The following is a 12391-nucleotide window of genomic DNA, read 5'->3' on the forward strand; positions in this document are numbered from 1 at the left end:
GTGACGTTGACTTCCTTTGCCTTCATTTTAGGGTGTCTCACGGCACAGACGGAAGCCTTTTCTCAGACGTGCCCTCCTTGGAAGCTGGTTTCAGATGGTGGCTTAGAGTATTGTCACCTATCTAGCACCATTTGAAATCAGTGTTCTTGGGGTGGGAAGTGTTTCACTGGGCTAAAACAGGCGGTCATGAAGTGCCACGAGAGGAGTCCAGTGACCAGGCTGAATAGCATCGCCTCCCTAGTGGACAACAACCAGCGATCTACAGTGATTCTACCACTCAAGCTCTTTGTCCTATCTCCAAGGTTGACCGATCTCTTTTGGTGTTCAGAGTCTGCTTTTGTTTCTAGCACCATTTGAAATCGGTTACAGTGAAGGACAGATCTCGTCTTTACGTCCACGTGGATTTTTCAACTAACCTATGCCCTTCATTTTTCTGATTGTAGTGAAATGTTGGTCACAATGTATTAAATAAAAAATAAGATGTTACTCTCAGGTGTCTTGAATAGACAATGACTACGTTAAATGCTTTCTACATTATTCTGTTAAAGTCGGTAGAGGCAGTGCGACACTGAAGCTTCGATTCGTGCTTCAAAGCCTGAACTACATTCCCGTACCATAGGACCACTGCTTCGAAGCATGCTTTGGTGCGGAAGACATCATGTGACAACTGAATGAATCATCTGACTGGTATCACGGTTGGCAATGTTCACAGTTGATCAGATACACACCACCTGACACAGCGACAGAAGAACAGCCCTACACATCAGCTCGACCGGCACTTGCGAATGTCCAAAATCCATCATCCACAGGTAATGTTATAGTTAATCAACCGATAGACAAAATAAGTAAAAGTAAAAAAAAAAAAAAAAAAAACATACACCAGTACATAACTTAAAATAAGGTACCGGAACAAAACAAGAGTTCCCCATTCCACATAATCACCCCCTACCATAGTTACACAAGCACACCCAACCTATGCCATATTTTCCCAGCACTCTCTTCAATAACCTAATACACAGATTCAACCATTCTTATTTGTAAACGGAACTTCTGTGTGTGTATGAAAACAATCGTGATCAAAGCAGAGATGCTTCCGATCAAAAGGTCTTTTCTAGAAAAGTATATTTATCCAACAATGCTCATTGAGGCGTGTGTGTATAATTAAAAGCCTCCTCTCCATCGTTTAGTCTGCCTGAAGTGACTGCAGCCTTGCACTTCGCCAGGAGAGGTCACTGTAACTGAAGCTTCGAGTAATGAACCCCTTTGCTTAACAATTGGCATAGTGTACATACTTGCATTTGATGAAATAATATGCAAAATAAAGTTCCCAATGTTAATTTTCTTTATTTTGAAAAGATAGTGCAACTGCAAAAGCATTAAGATTCCTTCGAAAAAAAATACATTTTCAAATCAATGTACTAATCAGAAGAAATTTGGGATTTCAATAAATAGAGCATGTGCAAAAAATTCACATTCAGAAAATCTTTACTGTAACCACAGACAATGTCTCTAATGCGACAAAGCGAGTTACATTTCATACAAACATTCAGGCAAACAATTTAACTTCAAATACTCATAATACTCAAACATGAATCATTTTTAGGCACAAGATTGGATCTCACTTCCTTCACAGGCTGAAGGGTTAAGGGTGAACAGGATTAATTTAAAATAACGCAGTCCTCCAGATTTGTTTAGAGTTAAATAAGGTACACAAACTGTGATAATTGATATGAAACACTAGCCCATTATATCCAGTGTGATTTTAGAGTTCAGTTTTGAACTAATCAGAAATGCTGCCTTTAAGGTCAAACACAAAACGTATTTACATATTCGACTCAAACCAGTAGAAGTAGCAGATGCTATTTATACTGGATGAACTATAGTTTCTTGTACAAACATGAAATTTCATTCCATGATGATTAGACAACTGTTAAGGTGCTGACCGGAAGTGTAGAGAAATTAAAGGTTTTTGAAAATGTCTAGTATAAACAACTGTCTACTAGAAGCATAAGCAGAGTAATGAGTCGAATTTGGGAGGTTTCTGAATCTCAGTGGCGTTTGCCCACATGCATATAGCTCACGGAGAGTATGGGCGCATGTGAAGACTTGCTCCATGACGTTCCTCTCAAGTCATTCTTACAGCCAGCAAACTTGGACCAACAGGACTGTGACGCTTACTGTGAAGCAAAGAAATGGTGACATGTTAGACAAAAAGTTAAAAACCTACAGTCCTGTAGTGGAGGGATTTTATTAGATTATATATATATATATATATATATATATATATATATATATATATATTTTCGTAATGGGACTCAAAAGGAAGTAACTCTCCAACCAACAGCTCAGGATGTCGTAGAACAAGGAGGATAAACATGGGAACATTAATGCAGTAATAAAACGGAGCACGGACATCCATAAACTTAATGGAGTGAGGGAGCACAAACGCAAAGACTAAATTCTGATTATTGCAAACAAAAAGTGTTTGCTCAATTCATAAAGTGTTGTTTATCAGTTATCAATGGGTTAGAAGCGTGCTTTTGGTCAGCACCAGGGTTGGTTCCTTCCATGCGTGTAGGTAGGTGATTTTTGTTTAAATCACCTAAATACACTCAGAAGGTCAATGAGAGAGCCTGAATGACCTTGATTTCACAGTGGAACACAGAGTCGTTCCTCACTGACTTAAAGGGAACACGCCTCAAAGTCTGAGCCTGTGAGAGTTGACACTGGGACTAAGGTCTGAAGAGTCTTCAACTGTCCCAAACTACAATCTGCATGTCTTTGGACTGTGGGAGGAAGAGGAGGTGTACAAGAAGAAAAGCTGTGCAGCAAACAGGAAGAAAGGCAGGATTAAAAAAAAACAACAAAGCATGGTTACTACTGTACCACCGAGGTTACCACCGAGGCAACGTGTATGAACATATATTATGGTATCGTGTGTGTGCTTAAAGGTCCATCTTCTTACCGAGAGTGCAACTCCTTCATCTTTTGACGTATTCTTGTCAGAGTAGCCTCTCTGTGAACTGTAATCCAATCATGACTGGTCAACATTACTGCTCATGTTTAAGCACATCGAGAGAAAGTGCCCCTTCTTACCCACAAGACCACAAACACACACAATTACACAGCAGCCCAGTTTACTGCCACCCTACCAACGTTATGGGTGCCATTTTTTGAGATTAGACGACTTTGAGACTACCTGTTCTTTTCTGAACAGATAGTATTCAAAAAAAAGTCACCACAGCATCATCTGGTTCAGGTCATTATTGCAATTGGAGATCATTGTCACACTCCAACAAATGTCCAAATAGGAGTTTTATTAAGCAGCTGTGGGGCTTTTTTCGGGTGGAGAAATTTGGGCTAAGAAAAATAAAACAGAATTGATTTGAAAACATAATTATAATAAATGTGAAGAGACATTTAAAAGATCCAGCATGTAAGAATTAGAGACATGTTCAGTTTCCTGATAGTAGCCTCGATAACGCAAGGCTTTCGCCTAAATTAAAGGCATATTCTCATTTTTAAATTCTTAATTTTAATGTGTGTGTAAAGCAAATAGAGATTCTCCTCTTCACACATATGTGTTAGCAAATAGTGGATGAGAACAGCTGTGGAGTAGAGACTGAGAACAGTTTCTCTCCGGTGTCATCTTCAGGATTTTTTTAAGGTGCGTCTAAAAATACGGCTCAAGGATGCACCAAAGCCATAGTAACAATATACAAAACCCCTGCCGTGCTTTTTCAGCGCTTTAACTATTCACGTGTGAGTAACTGCACCTGCTCCTACACTACTGCCCTTGTTTTTGCCAGCCGTGCCGCTACACTCTTTGGAAATGCGCCATAAGATGTCTTTGTCCCAAAACAAACAAAACATCTTCCCGGAATGCAAAAACAGGCGCAAAAGAACAGAAAGATAACTGTCTTGGAGAGGAGAGACGGTGGGAGGGAGAGGATTGCAACTAAACTACTACTGTGTTTATATACAATATGTTGTTAAAACTGTGACCAAAACTGCACTTTGCTGAACAAGAGGTTTGATACCAGTGTGTGTAAATTGATATTCTGTACAATCGCACATGCATGCGTTGACTAAAGGAGCACTGGGCTAAATGCTTTAATATTTTATAGATGAGCAGCAATGTTTACCAGAACACAATCATTTTGCTGAATGTTTCAGTTATTGATCATTAAAATTAGGCAAGGTGGCTAGTAACACATTCTCCTGTGGCGTGTCAAAACCAGAACAGAACACTTGTTTGTTTTTAAACCACTTTACACGCACCTTAAAGCCACCATACACAAACTTACTTGTGGGTAGTAGATTCAATGTCGGACACTGAAATCTCCTAAATGTTACACACTGGACCTTTACAATAGGTAAAATAAACATAGGTACAATGTCACCAATGTCACTTTATAAAATCTTTCTTCAATGACTGATGACCATGCGGGTCATGTCTTGAAGTTCAGATGCATAATTAAGATACACATCTGTTTTATTAAAAAACCCTCCCATACAACAAGTTGGTCTTTAGTCAAAAAGTCCTCGGTTTAAGTGATTGTGATACTGACAAAATATGAACTTATTATCCGAAAATAGACCTAGAATGTCAGATTTTTGTATTAAGTCATAAAATGATCGATAATGAAATGTTATCGAAGATTAAACACTGGCCTCACTGACAACAATTGTGTAGCCAGTACATTCACAATTTTGTACCACCCACACACAATAACACAGCTTGCAGCACTATAAGAGGTTGCCAACGCTCTTAACTAGAAAAGCAAAGTGAAAGTCTGCAGTGGAGATGGCTAAAAGCTGATAGAAGTTGCAAACAGCCATGCCGATGTGAATAGAACACGGAAGAAAAAGCTAACAATTACTCTCTCCCCCTCTCTCATACAATCTGTGGATATTATAATGTTTTTACAGTCTGTTATTGTCCCCTCGTCTCCTCTCATCAGGTAATAATTATCCGCTTTTAATGTCCGCCTGTTGCCGACATGAACATTTATCAACCAGATTCAATGTGTTGAAATGTGTCAAAGTGCAGTGATTGTTTTGCACACTTATATTGTACATATCTTACCTACATCACCTTTAAGATCTTCTATACAATGTATAAACATCAATAACAGTATAGATAAACATAACAAATCTTGTATTGTCGTGCCTGTATACCCGATTGTAAATAGTTAACAATGTTTTATCCACATTGGAATACATACAGAGCAATATAGAGCATCTTCTACAGAGTGACCAACAGCATAGGAGAGTACTTTTGAGGGCTTACCGGTGCCCCCTTATGACAGTGGTGACACTGTGGTAGAAACCCCGCCCCCCTATGCTGCATTCACACTGAACACAAATGGCGAAAAAACAACTTCAGCATGCAACGGTAAGTAACACGCAACAGTAAGTAACACAAAACAGTTAGTAACACAAAACAGCCTAACTGTAGACCAGAGGTCTCAAATTCACAGCCTGTGGGTCACTTGCAGCCCCCAATCAATTTCATATGGCCCTCCACTTAATATAAAGGTCATAATAGTTATTATTATTTATTTACCATTTATCGTACCATATCATAAAACAATACATTTTATTTTGAAATTCTATGAAATATCATCACAAATAAAACCATTATAACTATATATTATGTTGTTTTTTTCACAAAAGGTTTTTTGGCCCCTCCTGACCAGACTATACACTCAATGGCCCCCCAGGTTATTTTGAGTTTGAGACCCCTGCTGTAGACTGTAGAAAAATACGGACTCGACATAAAGCAGAGACATAAAAGAAAGATTGAAACCATTAAATGATTTACCCTCTTTTTTTCTTGTAAACTACTAAACAGATGACTGCAACAAGGATGACACCTTTAATATGGGAAAAAAAAACAAGATTATTTGAAGAGGATGAAGTGATAATTCGCTGCCAGGTCAACACAAACTGCAACTTCAATGCCTCCATCATCACATGAAAAGATGTAGGCCCAATCTCATTTCTCTTCATTTTATAAAACTATAAAAAACCTCAGCTTTGTAAGAGTAATGCGACATTCCTTCCACAGGAAACCCCCGAAACAACTGTAAAACCTGTAGTGCATGCACCAGGCCTGTATGTGGCGCTGTAAAGCTGCTACAGAAACACACCAAAATGGTTGCATAACAAAAACGCAATAGTGGCATTTTTTTCACTCTGGGAAACATTTTCCCGCGCCCCCCCCCCAAAAAAAGAGCAGATACGATACAATTCAGTGTGTATGGCTGCTAGAGCTTAAACTTACCTAGAACAGTTGGAATAGCCCACTTTAAGTGGTTTGCATGGCCTGTAAAATAAAAATAAAAACGCAATGATGAGGACATGGACGAGGAGAGAAAGGAATCCAGCGCATCGCAATTTCACAACTGATTTTTTTTGATGACTTACCAGGTGGTGGAGTTGTGTCAGGAGAAGGCACTGAAAGCAGAGATAGTCACATCATTACAAATCAAGTCCACATATATTAAATGTTTACAATCACATCAGCTTGATAATGTTGAGATAAAGGGTATGATGATATGATCATGTGTAAGGTCTACTTATTTCCATTACTTTATTGAGAAAGAATTCTGTGCTCCATATTGGATGTATTAAAGCCAAACTTTGTACGATAAGATCTGAAGAAATGTGTTTTCTGATCATTCAAATGTTCATTTCAAGGTGTTAAATACACGAAACAAGGCTCAGTCCACCTATGAACAGACGGGTTAATAGTCTGAATTAAACACTTGCACACCATGTCTTTTTTCTGATTACCTCAACCGAATAAGGTCATGCTCGGAACAAGCAATAGTCTGAGATGTGGAGTATTCCATTTCTAATCACATTATACTTTTATTGTCATTATAAAATGGTGGCATTTGGTGACGCTGAGATGCATTGCAGTTACCAACTGCTCAATGGTGGATGCCCTGGGTTCAACTGTAAATAATAAATATGTAAATGTTTTTGGCACAAAGTATTATTCACATTTTAGGTGGTATGGGTGTAATAAAGTGGTGAGCCATAATCAAACTATGCTCTGTAACATGTATACAAGATAAGTAATGGAATCATTGTCTTATTAGAATTAAGAAATCTGATTACTGGTATCGATTGTAAAAATGATTACAAATTAAGTTTTCCAATGAATCCAGTATCTCACCAATGATGGTACAGTGCAGTTACAACTTAGAATCATACAACACAAAAACATAGCACTGTTGTTAAATGGCCCAAATCACAATAAAAAAGCTGAGGTATGTTTACACAGTATTTGTTGTAGGGCTGTCACATTGTTAAAGATTTTTTAAGATTAAGTTCAAACAAATGTATAGTGAACCGTAATAATTAGAATAAATTACCAATCACTATTATTAATATTAGAATAATCATTATAGATTTATATCTACCAGTTGTTTCCTTTGAAGGGACGATAGGGGGAGTGGCCTTGGTTGTGGTTGTGGTTGTGGTTGTGGTTGGGGTGGACTTTACTAAAAAAAACAAAAAAGATACAGTATGTTAGGGGTAAGTAAGTTCAGGACAAGATCTTCTTTTGGCTTCTCCCGTTAGCGGTCACCACAGTGGATCATCTGCCTCCATCTCAACCTAACCCGTGTCCTGTTATACCAACTGTCCTCCTATCCTCCTTCTAGAGCTGAAACAATTAATCGATGAATCGACAACTACTTTGATAATCGATTGATGGGTTTGAAACTTTTTTCATGATTAAAACAAGATTTCTGATTGTTTGAGCTTCTTAAATATGAGTATTTTCTAAATTTATTTGCTTTGCATAACAAAGAAATCATTAAAAGATAATCATTTTGGTTTGTGGACAAAACAAGACTCATCATTTCCAGGTTTGACGAACACGATCAACATTTAAGTTTTTCTGATATTTTATGGACCAAATGATTAATCGAGAAAATAATCCGACAGTTGAATCTATTATGAAAATAATTGTTAGTTACAGCTCTACCTCCTTCCATGAACCTTCTGTTTTTCCTCTTTTACTCCAGCACGGTAGCTCTATCTTCAACATCCTTTGTCCAATATATTCATCATCTCTCCTCTGCACGTGGCCAAATAATCTCAACCATGACCCTCTTTCTTTAATTATGAATCGCCCAATCTAAGATGAATATGCTAATTTAGAATACCACACAATGACAGCAGTTTGATCCGAGATACATTAGTCAAGATATATATTCAGCAAATATGCATGAACACAATGAGCAAGCACTTGGCAACAGTGGAGAATAAAGCTCACTTCCTTATTCCATTTTAAACAAACCTGGTCCACCGCTATCAGGACAAGATCACATACAAAAAACTATTCACTATTGTCACTGCTGTGTTATTGAATCATATTTAAGAGGCTGTACAATATTAACAAATGGACACACCTGTTACAGTAAATAATTTGCCATCAATTGCTAATGCTAATTTAGTGGTACTGACCTGGTCAAGCATTACAATAAATGTTTATGTGAGGTCTAAATATTATTTCCAGGGCCAAAATATTATAACATTCCAATAATGGTACTTTTTATTCTTTTTATTTGCCACCATGCAGTAACACATAAACTTGGAAATAATTTTTTCATGTACTCCATCCTTGTATGAAAATAACCCTAAATCCATACGTCACACCCTGTACAGATATTATCCTCTAGTTTTCCAAAAAAAACCAAAAAGCTTAAAAGACCGTGGGAATATTTACAAATTAGTAATTTGGTTGGTGATGGTGATCCTATCTTAATACTCTAAAAATAGAAAGTAAAAGCAGCCATTTTAATCTTTAACTTACATCTACATTGTGGTCCAGGTGACCAGTTGCCATCCAAGCCACATGTGATGGTGTTGAATCCATTCATGATGTATCCAGACTTGCACTGGAATACTATAGTGGACAAGTATCCATGGGAGGGTTGAAAACCTGCAGTCCGCTCACCATTTTCCAAAGGTCCAGGATCTTTACACCGAACATCTCCAACAACTACAATATAAATAAAGACCGATGTCAAATATAACCTTGATATGTCAGAGTATTTGGACACAGATAATAATTAAAAAATATTGAGAAACAAAAATAAGCAACAATAAAAAAAAAAACACTTACAGGTACATTTTGGAGGATCCCTCGGATCGAAAAGCCCACCTTCTGAACAAATTGCCGTTTGACTTCCATCAAGTACGAAACCCTTATTGCAGCTGTATGTTATAAGATTGTGATAAAAATAGACTTCATCCACTTTAGGACTGTAATCTCCATTTGCCAATGCTGGAGGTGGATCACAAGCCTGCACTGCAATACAAGAAAGGAACCAGATCAACGGATGCCATGATTTTAACAATGGTCCACAAAGGACAAAGTAAACATCTGAGTTTTGATGCTATATAGGAAAGGGTTAGATGTGAAATTATCTGCTGCAACATGCGTGCAACTTCACCATTAAATGTTGCTACATTTGACACACTGTGCTTTTTCATTTTTGTTTAATCACCTTCTTCTTTTTTTTGTTAAACACAAAAATTACCAACCTTGACATTCAGGCAACCGGTCCATCCACCCTTTGGCTCCACAAGTGATTCTAGATCTGCCAATCATATTATAACTAATGAGGAGAAGAAGAAGAAGAAAATGAGTTTGCAATTCATGTGATACAACTGAAGAGTAACTAAGTCCTACCAAATACCCACATTGAAGTGAAATTAATACTCAGTTCTCATCCGTTAACTGAGAATGAGTTGTATGTTTTAGAGAACCAATGTTATGTTATTTTAGTTAAAAGCTGTCAGGACGAATAACAGGTCATTACACATTCATTTGAACTTAATTTTTTGGAAAAAATGACTCACTAAATCAGAGTCATAAAAAAAGTTAACACCCCTGTTATTGGTTTATTACTTACCCTGTGTTGCAGGATGCCACAAGTATATCGCCAAACTGAGTCCCTTCAGGATAATCAACTACTCCATTTGTAATCTCTCCAGCATTACCACAGTTAGATCCTGAAGAAAAAAAAGGGATAAAATATTACATTCTCCATTTTAAAATTATTAAATAACATACTGCACTGATGACTCATCAGACAAATCACTATATATTACCAGTCACTCATGAAAGAAATTATTTATGAATAGGGAAAACATTATCTAGTGTTCTTTTATGTCAGAGAGTGCCATTAAAAAATGAGGAAAGACAAGGAGGGAGGTAAGGCAACATTACAGATGCCAACTGATGTAAAACATGAAATTAAAAAGAATTAGAGGGATAGCATAAGGCAGTTGTGCAACATTACTGATGCCAACTGAAATAAAGCTGCAAAGAGGAGGAAGAAAATGGATAAGAAGAGGAGAAGTTGCAAAGGTGTGCTGGACAAAACAGCAAAAGGGAAAAGATGAAGATGCTGTGACTTATGTGAATGGAAATCAAGTGCAAATATTCACTCTCGCATTTCAACATCACAGGACTCCAGGTGCCAGATGTACAGGTAATGGCAGCAGACCCTCCAGCAGTCACGTAACCAACAGAACAGGCAAAGTAAACCTTCGAATTATGTGGAAATGTTTCTAATAGAATGAAGTTGTCCTTCAAATCCATGTTGGGCCCTGGCACAGGTTTGGTACAGTTTTCACCTATAATGGGATAAAGAAAGAGAAAGACACTCATCATAAGATGCAACGCTAGGTCTGATTATCAATGTGTCATATTAAACAAATAACAAATCCACTGACTTTGACTTTGAGCAATGACAACAAGTCCAAGAAGGACAAGGACTGTGGTCCTACAAACGGCAATCATGATCTGGAGAGCCAAGCCGAACGTCTATGAGCCTTGATATTTGTGCAGATCTGTGAGAAACAAAGATGTTGTCTTCAGTCCGTAGAAAAATATGTGTAAAGGTCAAGACAATAATCAATAATTCATCTACAATGATAGTCTGATACACATTTTGATATCCTCCTGCGATTTGAAAATTGCACTAGTCCGTATTGCGATTTCGATAGAAAAAAAATGTATTAATTGTTCATCATTCATAGGCTACTAACCACTGAGTTATTTACTTATTTAATTATTTTAAGCGCATCAAGATAGATACTTTATTCACCTCACAGAGAAATTCACACACACATCACACACATCACTACACTATCAAGCCAAATGCTATCCGTTTTCCAATATAAGCTGAACACTTAGGCACTGCTATTTGTATTCTTATTCGAATACCTCACAAGTTGTTTGTAATGTCAGTCAGACCGGGAAATTCGGCGTATGTCTGCAAATGAGAAACACATAGAGGCCCAATGTAAACACATTAAGCGCTTCAAACTAGCATGTGGCTAGCTGCGTTCTCCTTCCTTAAAAGCATGGGTGTTGCCGCTGACAACTTCCTTCGTAATTTAAATATAATCGATGTCTAAGTTAGCAGCACACCCTTGGGGTTATGAAAACGTGCTAGATTGTGTTCACTCACGCATGAGAGCGCGGAGTGCTAAATTCAGTATCAAATAAAAGAAAATGCATCTGATTTGGTGAGGAAGCCGGAGCAGCTACATTAGCTAGCGTAAAGACTAACGAGGTGGAAAAACACAGTGTTTTACCACGTGTGAATGTGATGTGGTTTTACCGTTTTCAGTTAGTAAACACAATTACTGAACGCATGTGAATAAACTCAAAACTTACCTTAGTGGAAAGGAGAAGTCACCGACGTCTAAAGAAAGGGATCTTATATGAGCGTCAAACGAAAGGGTTCTGTTGCGAGACTGGTTGTAATGCTAACGTCATCGCAGGGTGGGTGCGTTTTTAAAGTGAACGTGGGCGAGGATACGGAAGAGGATTAGGGTCACATGTAAAAAAAACAACAAGTGCTGGTAATTGGTCGTGGCTTAAACCAAACTGTTTACAGTACTTTTCTGGTTTTCTAGTTTTCTTGTTGAAACTGAGCTGTTGCAGTCAACTCCTTGTGAAACTCTCTATGTTGGTCCCTTTTGTATAAACACAACTATTCACATCATGGCTGTTTTACACTTTAACACTGCCAACATTATAGAATAGAAGGAAGGAAGTCCATGTTCTTTAAACAATGGCTCAATAACAGTATTCTTCTTGTAAAAAAAAAAAGCTATTCGACAGTAAGAGATTTGTATCCATATATGGCTTTTAAAGAGAGATATGACATTCCTGTCTCCAAAGTGAATACGACACTGTGGTAAATGCACTGCCGATTGTATCGTCTGCAAAAATTTGACAGAAACATTAGAACATCTGGGGGGGGGGGGGGGGGGGGTTTCCACTGTGAACATGTGAACAACATTCAGAGACCTTCAAGACATTTTGGAAAAAAATGTCACATTCAAA

At 37.7% G+C, this 12391-nt stretch overlaps 1 protein-coding gene across 4 annotated transcripts; it reads right to left on the reverse strand.

Moving 5' to 3' along the window:
* Positions 1-1328: 1328 nt before the first annotated feature.
* LOC131468407 (membrane cofactor protein-like) lies at positions 1329-12241 on the reverse strand. 4 transcript variants are annotated; one of them, XM_058642610.1, is made up of 14 exons: positions 11717-12241; positions 11261-11309; positions 10768-10884; positions 10480-10668; positions 9942-10041; positions 9571-9644; positions 9149-9334; positions 8837-9025; positions 7437-7517; positions 6433-6462; positions 6290-6331; positions 5828-5879; positions 2966-3023; positions 1329-2177 (listed from the first exon to the last, which is right to left on the reverse strand). In XM_058642610.1, the coding sequence occupies exons 3-14, from the start codon at positions 10832-10834 to the stop codon at positions 2175-2177; spliced, it is 1071 nt and encodes a 356-aa protein (XP_058498593.1). In that variant the 5' UTR covers positions 10835-10884; positions 11261-11309; positions 11717-12241; the 3' UTR covers positions 1329-2174. The 4 variants fall into 4 exon arrangements, with proteins under 4 accessions (XP_058498593.1, XP_058498592.1, XP_058498594.1 ...); XM_058642609.1 differs by lacking the exon at positions 11261-11309 and having other exon boundaries at positions 11717-12237; XM_058642611.1 differs by lacking the exons at positions 2966-3023; positions 11261-11309 and having other exon boundaries at positions 11717-12237.
* Between the last annotated feature and the right edge of the window lie 150 nt (positions 12242-12391).

The sequence above is a fragment of the Solea solea genome, chromosome 11, assembly GCF_958295425.1.
Source record: "Solea solea chromosome 11, fSolSol10.1, whole genome shotgun sequence".
In the NCBI taxonomy this organism is placed as follows: domain Eukaryota; kingdom Metazoa; phylum Chordata; class Actinopteri; order Pleuronectiformes; family Soleidae; genus Solea; species Solea solea.